Source organism: Myotis daubentonii, chromosome X, assembly GCF_963259705.1.
Source record: "Myotis daubentonii chromosome X, mMyoDau2.1, whole genome shotgun sequence".
NCBI lineage: Eukaryota > Metazoa > Chordata > Mammalia > Chiroptera > Vespertilionidae > Myotis > Myotis daubentonii.
The window spans coordinates 11,370,662-11,388,108 of NC_081861.1; the positions used below are offsets into that span (position 1 = coordinate 11,370,662).

Consider the following 17,447-nt stretch of genomic DNA (forward strand, 5'->3'; position numbering starts at 1 on the left):
CAAGAACCATCTGACAGGAGTGATAATACGCAGAAAACCATTCTGTCATTGGTTTCAGCTCTCGGCTGTTCTTCCTGACCGCCAAACAAACACACACAGTGGGGAAGACTCAGGAATTATCTTAGGAAGGAATGCAATTGTTTATACAAATATATCACAAAAAGACTGAGCAGCCCATATGATGTTTCTGTAAAATACATCTCAGATTTTAAAAATTGTTGCTTAATACCTGCTACCAGGGCTCTTTCATATAATGCAAGAGTGTGTGTCATATATTAAAATATGAAGTATAGATAGTCAAAAATAATTTTATGAAAATGCCTGGACATTTACACATCTGAATAAGCAGAGAGAAGTACAACTGTTGGCAATATTTTACCAAATTAATTCGTGAAGAGTTTAGGAATGGGAAATGGTCATGACTGTGCCACCCAAAAATGCCAGAGATGGACCCAAAATGAATTGAGTACATTTCCAAGTTTCCAGAATGACTTTATGTGCTATAGAAAATGGAGGGATCACATGTTTTGTGCAGCCAGGGTTTCTAACTAATGATACAAATGAGAGTCTCTCTGTGGAGGGGGAGAGCTATCTAGCCCTGCCCCTGATTGCCAGACTCTTGTTTATTTTCTTCAAGATGTTTTTATCAAAGAGTTCTTTTTCCCGGTAATGCACAGGGGGCCCTCGAAGGTACTTTTCTTCTGCCTTCTTGTAATCTACCCCATCCAGGGCAGCGATGGAACAGATGATGGCTTCTGGCAGAAGGACTTCCAGGACAAAACTCACTTTGTCATCTCTGGTCAGATTCAACTTGTTCTTGTCTATGTGCTTGTAGATCTCCTGTAGATGCTGCATCACAACATCCAACTGGTCGTCATCTTCCAGGTAGGTTTCAACGCAGATCACATACCTGCTTGAATTCAGAAAGGACGTCAGCCATCTGGACTGCTTCCTGCCTTTGAGGATGTCCAGAAGGTGGTGGTCGGCCCCCTTTCTTTTCACGATGAAGTCCACAAGCTTCTGGTTGTCTCGGTCCCAAGCGGCCTTCATGCGGTCAGGGAGGATCTTCTTGCGGGGCCTCCTCCCATCCGGGGAGCTCTCCTCCTCAGAATCTTCCAGGTCTGAGTAATTCACCTTTGGGAAGGCAATGTACAGCTCCCCCTCTTGGACGGCTCTCCTCAGTGGGTAGCTGATGTCGGCAGCATAGTAGTCGAGAAAAGAGCCTGTGAAAGACCCCTGAGCGAGCCCTTCTCTGTAGTGGGAAATCAGGGAGAAGCACCAGTCCACGCTCTGTTCGTACACCTTCCTGGCTCTCTTCAGCAGCTTCTCCTTCGCTTCACATTCCAGGTGCTTTAATCTCCGAAGAGGCACCTGAAGGCCACTCTGGTCATGGTGCATGTCTGCCTCAAGTGGAAGCACCCTGGCCGTCCGCTCCGTGTGGTTCACACTCTTGACTACTGCTGGCCAAAACGGGTGATTTTGAAATTTAAACCAGACCATCATTCCTGTTTCAATGGGACACGGCTCCTGTGGGAAGGCCATGCTTGTCGGTTGTTCCACTCCCTTGGCGACCTTCTTCTTACCAGTGGTGGTTGGGTGAACAGCCTTTGAGTCAACTGAAGGCTGCCGTTTTTTCCGTTCTTTCTTAAACACGGGGCCCCACTGCTTCCTTACTTTGCCTGCTAAACGGGATGAAAAACGCAGACTGGGCTTAAGGGCGCTGGAGGATGCCGCTGCCCCTTCTGAGCCTGACGCTTGGACATCTTCTTCAGGGTCTTCAATGTTCCCGGAGGAGGGAAAGCCTTCAGAGGAGACAGCCAGGGTCTTCGGGCAGGTGCCGCGTGGTGCCTTTCTTTTCCGGGCCTTGGGCACAGTGACGCTCAAACCAGGAGGCTGAAAAGGAAGGATGCCTCCCTCTTGAGCACCTGCAACTTCCTCCTTGGCTGTGACATGCCGGGAACGAGCTCTTGAGGTGCCTGTCTTTGCCTGGCCCTCTGTCTCACTCTCATCTTCTGAAAGTGGTGGGAAGTCGGAGCACATGCTGCGGCTCTGTGGGGGCCTTCCTCGCCTTCTCTTTGGAGCAGGAGCGAGGGGGGTGTGCACCTGGGATTTGTCACCTTCGGGAGCATCCTCATCCTCTGAACTTGACTTGGGGTTTTTACTTTTCCTGAGACTTCTCTGTGAGTTCCCTTTGGGCTTCGGAAACTTTTTATGAGATCGCTTCTGGGGTCCCTTTTGAGACATCGTAGGGGTCTCTGGATCATCGGATGCCCTTGCTGCACCCAAGTTTGCTCTCTCTTTCAGAATCTCCAGTGCCATAGTAAGAGCACTTTTGTAGGCCTCTCCCTCTCCTGGTGGGACCCTGGCTGTGGTCTGGGCCCCTAGTGAGGTGGTAATAGACTCAATTTGAGACTCATCAAGGATCTTTATGTCTCTGTTTTTCACTTTAACTTTTTTACCCACTGAGAGTATTTGAACTTCTAGAGAACATATCTTTTTCCCCTTACTTTTTGGTGAGGTTTCAGATCTGGACAAAACCCTTGCTGGCCAAAAGCGGCCTTTCCAATTGCATAAGACATACTCAGAGTCCATTATGATGGGACATAGGTAACTAAGAGATAACTAACAGAGGTAGAGGGGCCCAGCTGTCACGCACACAACTACAGCAGGTGTCCCATAGACAGTGTTCTTCACCACAGCTTTCTGCCTAGGACGACAGAGAGTTTACCGCTTGTGTGGCCTGTGCTCCACCTGAATCTTCCAGAAATGCTGGAACTCGTGTTTTGACAGACTACGCTGGAGAATACTGGAATACGGAAAAGGGAAAGGAGTATCAGAAAGCTCTTTTGTGGAAGTAGAAAAAGTTGGTCATTGAGAACTAATGCTATATAATAAAACCCTAATATGCATATCGGGTCGCTATGATGCGCACTGACCACCAGGGGGCAGATGCTCAATGCAGGAGCTGCCCCCTGGTGGTCAGTGCGCTCCCATAGGGGGAGCGCCTTTTAGCCAGAAACCGGGTTCACAGCTGGTGAGTGTAGTAGTGGTGGCGGGAACCTCTCCTGCCTCTGCAGCAGGCGGACAGTAAGGAGGGAGCAGTCCCGGACTGGGAAGGCTCCAGGGAATCAGGCCTAAGCTGGCAGGCGGACATTCCCCCAAGGGGTCCAGGACTGTGAGAGGGTGCAGGCCAGACTGAGGGACCTCCCCCCTCATGCATTGGGCCTCTAGTAAGAGAAATATAAAGAAGGTGTAACAGACTAGATTGGCAGGGAAGGGGGTGTGTGCAGGATACACGCCCACTATCTTAGGGAAAATATACAGAAGATACCAGGAGAGTTTTATAGCCCAATGAACCCAACTCTGTGCCCTATTTGTTGCTACTGCATATTAAAGGGCACCTGTGTGAGGAGGTGGGTGTCATGTCCTGGATTTAATTTGTGTTATTGGACATCCTGGGCCTTTTGTGCTCTGTGGGGCTCATGCTAGAGGAATGCTTCAGTGTTTCTTTTCTGGTGTGCTAGTGCCACCATGTGCCCCAAGGAAGCCAGAATGATCTCTGACCACAGATACTGGGTGTCCGCACAATATCTTGTTCAAGAGCGTGAGCTTAGAATCCAGAAGTTCAGGAAGCTCATATGGTGGTTAGAGGTGTTCCCCTTCTTAAGGATTGCTGCAGTCTCAAGCTGTTGGCTGGGACCTGCACCTCTCCATTTCTCTATGGTGCTGCCACCCCCACCACCCCAGCACCAAATCAATGTGAAGTAGTGACTGTAGAGGGAGGAGCAACATAAACCACACCTCAAATGTCAACATGAAATCAATGATTGCAATAAAATGTGTAGTAAAATGAGAAAGTCTTACCAATCTCCGTGGTAGGTGTGGTTCTGTGAGCAGGGTCTGTTGATCTGCAAACTCCAACTGCTGGGCTTCTGAAGGGCACTGCCCTTCCAGGGATCAAATGGCACCAAATGCCGATACTCAGGACCAGTACGCCTCTATGTCAACCTAGAAAATGCAAGAGAGATAGGAAACTAAGCCAATGGAATGAGGATTGACTCATCACTTTCCCTTCCCCAACTCTGGAATGCATGCTATTCTTAAAGAGAAATATTAGTTACATCTCATGTATAATATAGATGTCATGTTTCTTTTCATCCTTCCTTTCCATTTCAAAATATTTACACCTTAAACTACTTAGTTTATGCTAATCCCTCCTTTTTCACAACAGAGCAAATTACTACTTTCATAATAGTGTTCGACTGTCTTGGACGCATGGATTATTTCAAAGTAGTAGCATGAGTGTGTGAGTGTGTGTGTGTGTGTATGTGTGATACAAACATGGGTGTGCTGTAATGTGTGTGTTGTTTTGTGTATCTAAAGAAACATTATTAAATGGGCTTTTGGAGAATATAAAATGTGTGAGTGATATATGCAGGAGTCAACATATTATATGAATATATGTTTTATTCTTCAACCAAGGATATGTTTTTATTTATTTTGAGAGAGAGAGGAATGGAAGGAGAGAGAAACATGGATGTGAGAAAGAAATGCCTGGTTCATAGGTTCTACTTTTCTGTATACATGGTACAGATGTGCATTATAATTCACTTATAGATTTCAGCTCATCCATTATCAGCCTCAAATGATGTGCTTCATAAGAGGAAATGCTATTTCTGCAATACACGGCTGCATGTTCAGCTTTGTTCACACACACTCATAGAGAGAACACGAACTACACCAGGACTAAATGTACATAATTTGGACATAACCTGCGCAGCCTTTGTCTTGGACCAGGGTGAGCAATCCTGCAGGCATCAGGCTCCCTTCTTAGAGGATTTGGTGAACCTGCTTTCAGAGCACAGGTGTCATGTGGAGACAGAACAGAACAAGGAAGGATAAACAGGTGACTCAGTCACTGCAGTGTCCCTGCAGCAAGACCTGCCAGCCCATCACACAACACAGGAGTGCCTGCGTCACCTCAGTCCCCACCACAGAGCAACCGACGTCCCAAGACGCATGTACACACACACACACTCACACACACACACTCGGAGTGACATTAGAGAAACAGATGCCTGATATTGATGCATGCAATCCACGCTCTCTGCCTCCACACATGCATATGTAAATGGTTCTGCTTGTAGTTCTGGATGCTATTTTCAGCTCCTCTTCGTTCCTTATTTTAAAAACACAGGTGGAAATCCTAAAATGATGTTAATTTTTCATTGTTGAAACCGTTATAGATTTCCCCCCATGAAAAATACTAAACATTAGTAATCAAATACCTAGGATTGCTTACTGAAATATATACTGCACAGACTGCAGAATTTTTATTCTGTTTATACACATATTCTATAACATATGAAACAGCTTTTAAATTGTACATTTTGACTATTTTCTTGTATTCACAGTTTTGTACATCTTTTCAACTATCACTTTAATGGATCTATTTCAAGAGACAACCAAAATATCAACTACAGTTATGTTTCTAATTACTAAAGCAATACATCCTTATGAGACAAATGAATGGAAGGGTGCTGAATGAAAACAGTAAATAGTCCTCCTGTCTTATACTTTGGCCCATGGTCCAAACATCTTCCTTTAAGTGTTGGTGCATACTCTTTCATATGAAAAGATGATTTGTTTTCATACTTTATATTAAGAGGAGTACAACTGTCTCCTCTCCCTTTAAAGATGTGTACAGGGCCCTGACCGGTTTGGCTCAGTGGATGGAGCATCGCCCTGCAGACTGAAGGGTCCCAGGTTTGATTCTGGTCAGGGGCATGTACCTTGGTTGCGGGCACATCCCCAGTAGGGGGTGTGCAGGAGGCAGCTGATTGATGTTTCTCTCTCATCGATTTTTCTAACTCTCTATCCCTCTCCTTTCCTCTCTGTAAAAAAACCAATAAAATATATTTTTAAAAAAGATGTGTACAGGTAGGTGGATAGATACATGATGGATGGTTGGATGGATAGACAGATAGATGATAAGTAGATAGATGATAGAGAGAATACTATGTAAATATCCTCTTTTGCACACCAGGCACAATGCGTTAAACCCAGAACATTGAACAACACCAAACTAACATTTCAAATAACCCCAAAGCCTTAGAGGGCTTGGATGCGAAAATACTTCCAAAGTGTTAATTTATAATGAAATCAAACTTGCCTGCAGAGAGAGAATACACAGAAGAAAACAGAAGGGGGGCAGGATAAATAGCAACTCCACAATCTCTAACTTCATAGTGAATTTCAGACCATCAGGAAATAAAGTTATGAAATGGACTAGCTTCCATTTTTCAGGTCCTGGTATAACTTTTGTTCCATGTTATCTGCTCTTTGATTGAGCAATCAAAGAAGCGGATGACATAGAGCTTTCATCTCTCCAATCAGCAGCCATGATTTTCAGGAGAATTACTTGGAAGGTCTAGTCATTCACTCCCTTCCCCAGTGAGGGCTGCAACCACTTGTGAGGGAAAAAGGAAAGAAAACAGTGCTTTGAAGATGTTGTGTCCAAATGAGGGCACTTTTCTTGAGAAGAGCCCAGCACCTCTCCTCAGGCAGAAATTCTCTCATCTTCACCTCAATGCCGCCCCCCCCCCCCGGTTATTAGCTGTTTAGTGGAGCTGCTTTGAAGCTGTAGGGTTTGTGATTCTAATTGTCCCCAAAACATTTATTTCCATAAAAGGATGAGCTGGCAGTTCCCTTACTTATTACAAAGCACACTTTATAAGATATGTTATGAAGAAAACATATTCTTGCCTTTTTTGCACCTCTCCATTGCCAGATGAATTGGCATAAACTTTCACACATATTTCCTTTTAGCTTTTAAGATTTCATGGGACTTGCAGTCATCATACAGATATTGTCATGGGAAACTGAGGTATGACCAAGCAGAAAAAAGGGTTGAGTTTCAAATCATATTTAAATTTCCAAGGACTCATTAAGCTGCATTGTTTCACTTCTTTAACCATTGTTTATATATACTTTTAATTAAAATTTTATTTTGAGATAAATAAAGATTCACAGTTGGCTGTAAGAAATCATTATAACAGTAATCTACACTAATAGAAGAGAAACATGGTAATTGGCGTACGACCGCTACCCTTCCCATTGGCTAATCAGGGAGATATGCAAATTAACTGTCAGCCAAGATGGCGAACAGGAGGCTTGGTTGCCCCAGTGATGGAGGAAGGCAAGGTTCCCCGTCTGCAGCTACGGGGCTCTGAGCTCCTGAAGCCAACAACTCCAAAAGATACAATGTTTCAATTATAGAAGCTAAAAGATAGCGGTTAATTTGCATACTCAGGCTCCAAGCACAGCGAAGCCAAACAGCCCAGAAATGGCAGGGCAGAGAGGCCTCAGGGACCCCGGATCAGCAGAGCTGAAAGGCGACCCAGCCCCGCGATCAGCGGAGCCGGGAGGCCTCAGGACCCCGGGATCAGCAGAGCCAAGAGGCCTCAGGACCCCGGGATCAGCGGAGCCAAGAGGCCTCCCGGCCCCGGTTATCAGCGGAGCCCAGAGGCCTCCTGGCCCAGGAATCAGCGGAGCCGCGAGGCCACCCGGCCCCGGTTATCAGCAGAGCCCAGAGGCCTCCCCGCCCCAGTTATCAGCGGAGCCTAGAGGCCTCCTGGCCCCGGATCAGCGGAGCCGAGAGGAGACTCAGCCCCGTGATCAGCAGAGCCGAGAGGCCTCCCAGCCCTGGGATCAGCGGAGCCGAGAGGCCTCAGGACCCCGGTTATCAGCGGAGCCGAGAGGCCTCCCGGCACGGTTAACAGCGGAGCCAAGAGGCCTCCCGGCCAATATCAGCAGAGCCTGGAGGCCTCAGGAACCCCGGATCAGCAGAGCCGAGAGGCCTCAGACCCCGGGATCAGCGGAGCCAATAGGCCTCCCAGGCCCAGGATCAGCGGAGCCGAGAGGCCTCAGGACCCTGGGATCAGTGGAGTCGAGAGGCCTCAGGACCCCGGGATCAGCGGAGTCGAGAGGCCTCCCGACTCCGGGATCAGCGGAGCCGAGAGGCCTCAGGACCCCCGGATCAGCGGAGCGAAGAGGCGTCCTGGCCCCTGGATCTGCGGAGCTCAAGGCCTCCCAGCACCGGGGTGAGTGTGACAGGGGGCAGTGACCAAACCCCTGATCACCCTGCGGGCTCTGGGTGTGACAGGGTGGGGAGCCCCAACCCTCTGATCGGCCCTGCTCTCTGTACAGGGGGGAGCTCCCCAACCCCTTGAAGGGCCCTGCTCTGTGTGTGACAGGGTTCGGAGCCCCAACCCCCCTGATGGGCCCTGCTCTGTGCGTGACAGGGGGTGGCGCTGCAACCTCCCCATCGACCCTGCCTTGAGTGTGACAGGGGGCGGTGCCCCAACCCCCCAATCGGCCCTGCTCTGAGTCTGACCAGGGGTTGCACCTAGGGATTAGGCCTGCCCTCTGCCACCCGGGAGCAGGCCTAAGCCAGCAGGTCGTTATCTCCCGATGGGTCCCAGACTGCTAGAGGGCACAGGCCGGGCTGAGGGACCTCCTCTCCCCACCCCGCGTGCAGAAATTTTTGTGCACCGGGCCTTTAGTAATAATAATAAAGATTTCATTGGGGCTTGAATTCCAGTTGTAGGCTGGTTGGTGAAAATTGATACATTTGAACTGTTTTTCATATGTGGTTCACTAGTTTCATAAATGCCTAGGAGGCACTCCTACCTGGAGATCTGGGCTGGTCTTCTGCATATTTAAATACCAAATATTACAAAACTGAAAAATCATGAACTGTCCTCAGTTTTCTCAAAGGAATAACAAAAATTAGACTTCTTTCTCACCTGCAAATGATCAGCTCTGACTCTAAATACACATACTCCTCCCAATTTCCAAGCTCTGCCTCCCAATTTTTCCTTAACAAACAAGCAGGAACTCACCTCTAGAGCCATCTATTCAGAGAAAGAGAAGCATGAGCATTTGAGCAAAGGACTACACAAAGTTTCCCATCAGCGCCTTATTGTAAGACTGGAGTGAATTCTCTCCCATTCCTTTGGCAAACTCTGGTGGCTCCTCTCATCCAGTGGACCAGCTTACTTTCAAAGATGCTGTTATCCCTCCCGTCCCTATTACCTGCCACGGGGAGACCTCCCGTGTCCTCTGTAACTAGTGAACTCGCACACAGCGTTAGGGTAAAGAAGTCAGGGCAGCCTTTACCACAAGTGAGACCTCCATAATTACAAACAGCCTGAGAGTGAATGAGGTGTGTATTTCAGAACCTAATGATTTCCCTGTGTTGTGCATAAGGAGAAAGAGGTGCCCTTGTTCACAGGGTAAGTCATTGCATTGTACTCATCACAACAACATTGAACATAGGCCAGGAGCTTGCTCCCCACGGAGAAAGACTACCGAGTCTAGTCTAGTCAACAAGGGTATGCTATGTATTCAGCACAAAGACTGAGGCAGACCTTCATGTATTGACATTGAAACATTTAAGACCAAACTCTGACTACAGACCAATTCAGTACAAGTTATATGCTTTACATCAATTGCAACTCACATGGGGAGAGATGCTGTCCCCTTTATCTTAGAGAATGATAGACAGGCAAATACAAAAAAAAAAGTCTCCAATGGTCAATAGAAATGTCACGATGCGGTTCCATCCCAAAGAGAAGAGGAACGAGGATGGAAGTGGGTGCTGAAGGTAGATGTTATTTTTCAAATCGTGTTGCAGAATATTCCAGGAAGGTCAGTTTACAAGTAACATATGTACCAAAACGGTACCTTACAGAGAGTCTAAGGGGATAGGAAATGAAATATTGGATGTAAGTGAACCAAAAGAAAGCAAGTGTAGCAAAATGGCAACATACATACCATTGTATAAAATGCAACCAGAATATATTTGAAATGTCTTGAGGTATATTTTATATGATCAAAAGAAATATTCATCATTAAAATGTATGCACCTCTCCACACGGGAGATATTCAACTATAGCAGTTCAATCAGAGAGGGGAGGGTTGCAGAATGTGCCAAGAAATAATAGCCAACAATTTCCCAAGGTAAAGAAATACTTCAAATGGTAAATTTCATGTTCCCAACCACGAGCTTAACTCATTAGCATGCACACACACACACACACACACACACACACACACACACACATAGAAATACTTGCACACAGTTACACAAGCACACATACAAACACACATATGCTCTTCATAGCAAAACTTTTATAAACCAAAGTGAAATTCAAGACCTTAAAAGCAAAGAGAGAAAAACCAACATATATTACATGATATTAGGCAGGGTATTCTTATTACTCTCCTTAGGGAGAGCTTGAGAGACTACGTTGGAGCCCAGGAGAACCAAAGAAAGAGGGGGCAACGAGACACTAAGAAGAGTGCCCTGGCAGGAGGAGTGGGCACATGTAGCTCTGGAAAAGCCAGGGAAGAGGTGGTGGTTCTGAGAACTCATGACCTGAGAGCTTGAGCTTGGCCCTCTAAGAAAGGGTGCTGCCCAGCTCTATGCGGTTTCTCAAGGAGGTCAGGGGAGGGATGCAGGAAACACCAGACCCATCCTGGTGATGATGGGGAAAAGCGATGAGCTCCAGCCACAGCACCAGGATCTGAGAGGGGCCACCCTCGCCCTCAACCTGGGACGCTGCTGTCTTAGGAGAGGGTTCCCCAGCCTGCTGGTGCTGGTCCCTACTGAAATCAAATGTCCCTGGCCTGTAATATGAAGGGTCATTACTGGGCGTCCCTGAGAGGAGCAGGTAGGTACAGCCAGTTGGTCACATCCAGACCCTCTGTGGCCCTCTGGAGACCCCACTGGCCAAACCTCACAGGCAGTCAGAGGGCAGAGGGGAAATGGAATTGGCACAGCTCGGTTTCAGCACCGTACAGCAGCTTATAAGACTGAGCGGGAAGACAGAGACATCCTTAACCTACAACCTGCGTCTTCTTCTTTTTTTTAATTTTATAATCAAAATTTTGCAGATGCAATGTGCAGAGTTGGAGCACAGGTGTGTGTGTGTGTGTGTGTGTGTGTGTGTGTGAGAGAAGGGAGGGGGTCCAGGCATTTTGGTTTATGCTGGGAAGTAAGTGATAAATCTAGATGATGGGTTTGGGAAGAGCAAGAGGACTCACTGCTTCTTCTTAAGGCACATCCTACCAATGCTGTGCTTTTCTTTAGAAACGCAAATAAACGTATACAAACTGTTATATCAGCATCATTCACTTTCAAACACACAGCCAAAAAACCCAAAGCCTCCAAGAAGGAACTTGTATTTATGCTTATATAATAAAGAAGGAGCCATTTACAGATTTGAATTCTATTTACCTAACTGCAATTAATGGTGTGATAACAGGAAATTTGACTTATAGAGAACATGCCTCTCAGTTTGTGTGTGAGTGACTGAGGGTGAGTACAATATCATCCCCCAGTTACACAAAGTTATTCAGATCTTCCAATCCTACCCATTTGTCTCATTTGCAGACTTCAGCTCTCCTCTCTCATATCATTCACATAATAGTTTTTTACTATAAGTAGGTGTAAATGAATAAGCTTACATCTTTAAGGGTTCATGTGACAATCATTACATACAGAGGGGTAAAATGAGAAATACTTGGGGATCTCTGCTTTCAAGAACTCAGGTGACAGTACCCTCAGGCATCAGGTGTCACCTAGGACACTGAAGGGGAATGAGGTATGACAGGTTATTCATCACCTTAGCCCACAACAAGCGGAGCTGCCATTCTCCCGTACAAAACAGGAGGGATTAGAGCACTTAATGTCCCACTAAAGACCATACACTGGCAACACAGACACACACACACACACACACACACACACACACACACACACAAACTCACATTGATTGCAGACACCGACTTATCTCGATGTTTCTACAGTTACTCCATCTCTCCAGTCTGTAAATATCCTCGTTAAACGGTTCTGCCGAGAGAAAAGAATGGCTTACCCCAGTTGCCGTGGAAACCAGAATGTGATCGTAACCGTTTTCCCGATGTTGGCTTTCTGTGGAAACCAGGAACTACTAATACATCCACAGATGCCAAGCTTTGATCTTGTTCCCAGTCAATTACCTCCCAACCAATCCAATGAATGAATGAATAAAGCAGTAAATAAATAAATTAATAAATTAATTAATATAGAGACAATACCTGACGTTCTCGTGGAAGAAGCTTTACGGGACACGGGTGTTTTCACCAATGGGTGTTGGATAAAATAACATAAAAGGATAAAAGCTTCTGGCCTCCCTTGAGACACACAAACACACACACACACGCACTCCCACATACACACACACAAAATCACATATACTACCCCACACACGCCCGCACGCCCGCACGAATGCGCAAACGGCCGCACGCACGCATGCGCAAACGCCCGCACGCATGCCCGCACGCATGCGCAAACGCCCGCACGCACGTGCGCACGCATGCGCAAACGCCCGCATGCACACCCCCCACGTGCGAGTGCACGTGAGCCTGCACGTGCTCACGCACGTGCCCACGTGCACGCAATTAGGTCCCAGGTCCTGTGGACTTCCTTTCAACCTGTCAGGACACAGGCGGCTCTGTGCGTTTGTGCAGGTGAGTGCCATGGAATCTTGGTCAATTTAAAAATGACCCGGGGAGGAGCCAAACGTGAGAGGATGAAGCACCTGGAAGTCAGAGGGAGGCAAACCAGGAACTCGGGCTGTGGCAGGACCAAGGTACCCTGGGTGGACCCTCAGACAGACAGATATTGTCAGCGGTGTCAGGACACCATGGTTCCTGAGGAGCCTTTGACCTAGGACGATAGGGACTTGGGGATGAACCTCTGCCCTTTGCAATCTGTGCTGTGTGTACTGCTGTAACCACACTGCCCATGGATGGATGCTGAAAGGCAGGCTCCTAATGGCAGGGCAGAGGGCACACACTTCCTCTCTCATAGTCCTTTGCAGTAGTCTGGGTTTTGGGCAAATCCCTTAATAGCCTTTCTGCTCTCAAAGGGCTGCTTAAATGTCCTCAAAGGACATTAGACCCCAGCAGTGCCCGTTGGTCATTCTGGGCACTCTGGGGAGTGGTCCATAAGAACAAGTTGGGGGACCAGTGAGATCTTCCTTTCCCTGCTGTGCACCAGAGAATCAGAACTGCTCCGTTCCCTCCCATGGAAACAACAGGTTGTAAGCGGTGGGAGGAAGAAGCAGGTAAGAACGTCCAGACCTTCCCTATTCAGGCAGACAGTAAATAGATTTGCACAAATGTAAAACCAAGCCACACTTTTGCCAATTAAAAAATGATTACTAAACTTATTGGGGTGATTTTGGTTAATGAAATGATATATATTTCAAGTATGCAGTTCTATAATACATCACTATGTGTTGTATTGTGTGTTCACACCCAAACTCATGTCTCCTTCCTCATCATTTATCTGCCATTTAACCTCTTCTGCCTCCCCCACCACACCCCTTTCCCTCTTGTAATCACTATACTGTTTTTAAAAAATATATATTTTATTGATTTTTTACAGAGAGGAAGGGAGAGGGATAGAGAGTTAGAAACATCGATGAGAGAGAAACATCGATCAGCTGCCTCCTGCACACTCCCTACTGGGGATGTGCCCGCAACCAAGGTACATGCCCTTGACCGGAATCAAACCCGGGACCCTTCAGTCCGCAGGCCGATGCTCTATGCACTGAGCCAAACCGGTTAGGGCCACTATACTGTTGTCTGTGTATATGAGGTTTTTTTTTTCTTCTTTCTTTCTTAATCCCTTCTTCTCTTGTAATCACTATACTGTTGTCTGTGTATATGAGGTTGGTTGGTTTTTTGTTTTTGTTTTTGTTTTTTTTTTTGCTTAATCCCTTCCCCCTTTTCACCCAGCCCCTAAACCCCTTCTCCTCTGACAGCTGTCAGTCTGTTCTCTGCATGTATGAGTCTGTTTCTATTTTGTTTGTTACTTCATTTTGTTAATTAGAGTCTACCTATAAGTGAAATCATATGGTAGTTGTCTTTTCTGACTGGCTTATTTCACTTAGCATAACACCCTCTAGGTCCAAAAATGTTATCGTAAAAGGTAAGATTTCCTTCTTTGTTACAGCTGAGTAGTATACATTGTGTAAATGTACAACCACTTTTTTCATTAATCCTCACCTGAGGATATTTTTCCATTGATTTTTTAGAGAGAGCGGGAGGGGGAGAGATACACAGAGAGAAGCATTGATGTGAGAGAGACACGTTGATTGGATGCCTCCTGCTAGCGACCGGACTAGGGCCAGATATCTAGCCTATGACCAAGGTACATGTCCTTGGGACCCTTCAGTCTACACACTAATGCTCTATCCTCTGAGCCAAATCTGCTAGGGAAACCACAGCTTTTTTTTATCCACTTCTCTACTGATGGGCACTTGGGCTGCTTCCAAATCTTGGCTATTGTAAATAAACATAGGGGTGCATATATTCTCTTCAATTAGTGTGGCAGGTTTCTTCAGATATATTCCCAGAAGTGAAATGGCTGGGTCGTAAGGCAATTCCATTTTTAATTTTTTGAAGAAACTCCATACTGTTTTTCCCAGTGGCTGCATCAGTCTGCATCCTCACCAACACTTGTTTGTTGATTTATTGATGACAGCCATTCTGACAGGTGTGAGGTGATAGCTCATGGTTATAATTTTCATCTTTCTGATGATGAGTGCCATTGAGCATTTTTTCATGTTTATTGGGCATCTGTATGTCCTTTTTGGGAATGTGTCTACTCAAGTCCTTTGCCCATTTATTAAAATCAAAACCACGCTTGCAATATTTTTTTAAATTTCAAAAATAGAGTGATTTTTTTCATGAAGCTTATTTATATGTAAGCAACAATGGGCTTAATATTTTTAATGAATGCATGAAAATTAAAAGGTTAGTTTTTTCCAAACACTTGACTGTTATATTACATTGAAACTCTATATTTATAGAGTTGAAATTGTTCTGAATTGAAGCACACATTGTAAAATTAACCATTGTAAAGTATTCCATTCAGTGGCATTAAGTAAATTCACAGTATTGTGAAAGCATCACATCTATCATCTTACAAAACACTTTGCCACATCCTGAAGGAAATCTCATAGCCAGTAGGAAGTCAGTCACTTCTCATTCCTCCTGCCCCCAGCCCCTGGCAACCACTGAACAACTTTCTGTCTTTATGGATTGGCTTATTCCGAACACTTCATATATATTGAATCATACATTATGTGACCTTTGGTGTCGGGCTTCTTTTACTTAGAATAATGACTTCAAAGTTCATCTTCATTATAACACTCCTTCTTATGGCTGCATAATATTCCATTGCATGGACAGTCCGTGTTATGTGTATGCACTTGTCAGTCCGTGGGCATTTGGGTTGCTTTCATCTTTGGCTGTTTTGACTTGTGCTACTATGAACATACACTTTCATGTATTTTAAATGCTTGATTTTATTTGGGGGGTATCTCTAGGAGTGGAATTACTGCGTCATATACTTATTATATATTTAAACGTGCGAGGACTGCCAAACCATTTTCAACAGTCACTGTACCATTTAAAAATCCCACCAACAATGTATATATATATATTTTTTATTTCCTTGCTTTACCCAAATACTTGTTATTTTCCTTTTCCTAAGTTTTAGACATCCTAATGGATGTTACAGCTATTACTCTCTAGTTTTGATTTTCTTTTGCTAAGGAATACTGATATATCATCATGTGATTGTTGGTCATTTGTGTATCCTCATTCAGGTCATCTACTGATCTGTATGGTTGGTCTTTTCTCTTTTTTTTGGAGTTGTAAGGGCTTTCCTCTCTTCTGGATACTAGACTCTCACTAGAAGTATAATTTGCCAATGTTCTCTCACATGATGGAGGATATCTTTTTTTCTCTCTTGATAGACTTTTAATGCAAAAAGATGTTCATTTTGATGGAACCATTTATCTATTGTTTTCCTTTGTTGCTTTTGCTTTGCATCTAATATTTAAGAAATCAGTGCCAAATCCAAGGTCATGAAGGTTTACTCATATGTTTTCATCCGAGAGTTTTATAATGTTAGCTCTTATATTTGCATGGTGGGTCCATTATGAGTGAGTGACTTTTTGTATATGGCGTACCTTATGTGTCCAACTTTATTTATTTGCATGCAGATACAGTTGTCCTAGGGCAGTGATGGCGAACCTATGACACGCATGTCAGAGGTGACACACAAACTCATTTTTTGGTTGATTTTTCTTTGGTAAATGGTATTTAAATATATAAAATAAATATCAAAAATATAAATCTTTGTTTTCCTATGGTTGCAAATATCAAAACATTTCTATATGTGACACGGCACCAGAGTTAAGTTAGGGTTTTTCAAAATGCTGGCATGCCGAGCTCAAAAGGTTCGCCATCACCGTCCTAGGGCCATTTGTTGAAGAGACTATTTGTGCCCCCATTGAATGGTCATCATCAGTTGTCCCTCACCCAATTCACTGCTGTGCTTCCAAGAGCCAGTGAAATGCTGTGCATTACGTATAAGGAAGAGAATTAGAAATCAAATATAAGCCATTGGCTTAGGGATAATGTCACTTGAGGATGTAGGCAGTATAAAAATGTGATCAGACTTTTAAAAATAATGATGCTTTGCTTCCAAATCTTAGATGAAAGAAGTAAAATCTGTAAACCAAAAAAGATTACAGAGCTGGCCCAATGTTCAGGCAGGTACAAAAAAGTGAACTATTTTATAAAAAAACAATGTAGGTGGAAGAGAGAGAGAGGGAGGGTGAAAGTAAATAAGATCCCCCCACAGCAAAATTGTATAGCATGTCTACCTAGTGAAATGAAGCGTGGCTTCATTCCCTTTATAAATTTTATATTGTTAAAAATTTACAGGGAATATTTATTATTTTTATAAATAGAATAAAAACTTGAAAGTGGAATGTACATTAACTAGGAGTGCTCCATATCAAATTATTTTTGGAAAGTGGAGTGCTCTTTATTAAGTAACTTCAGGAAGGATAACCTGAAAATTAATTAAAGTTTCCTTGGCACTACTGTAAGAAATGAGAACATGGTGTAATCCTTTATAGGTTGATGTCATTTGATACCTGTGTTTTCCTGTAGTTGGATGAGAAGGAACCCATTTGATTTCTCCTTAAAAGTTCAATACAGACAAGTTTAATGTGGGTATTAGAAAAGTTAAAAGGTGTTATAACTCAGTCTTTGTTATTCATGGAGCAAATATGCCATAATGTCCTTTGTTCCTATATCTTTCTTGTTTTACAGATGTTGAATAGTTTCAGAACCAGCATGGTTCTGAAACTGCATTTGCAAAACAAAGGCAATGGTGTGAGGAAGCCACCAGATGGCGATGTTGAGCTGCCATTGTTAAGGTCAGCCAGGCCATCCTTGACACAGACAGTGGGGTTGTGAGCAACCAGGAGAATTTATTGACAATACAGATTCCAGGGTCCACCCAAGAATCA

General features: G+C 44.7%; 1 protein-coding gene across 1 annotated transcript; it reads right to left on the bottom strand.

Annotated features, from left to right (window-relative positions):
- Positions 1 to 588: 588 nt before the first annotated feature.
- LOC132224925 (PWWP domain-containing DNA repair factor 4-like) lies at positions 589 to 2,592 on the bottom strand. The gene is made up of 2 exons (XM_059680092.1): positions 1,675 to 2,592; positions 589 to 1,644 (listed from the first exon to the last, which is right to left on the bottom strand). Exons 1-2 carry the CDS (start codon positions 2,590 to 2,592, stop codon positions 589 to 591), a joined length of 1,974 nt encoding a protein of 657 aa, XP_059536075.1.
- Positions 2,593 to 17,447: the final 14,855 nt, after the last annotated feature.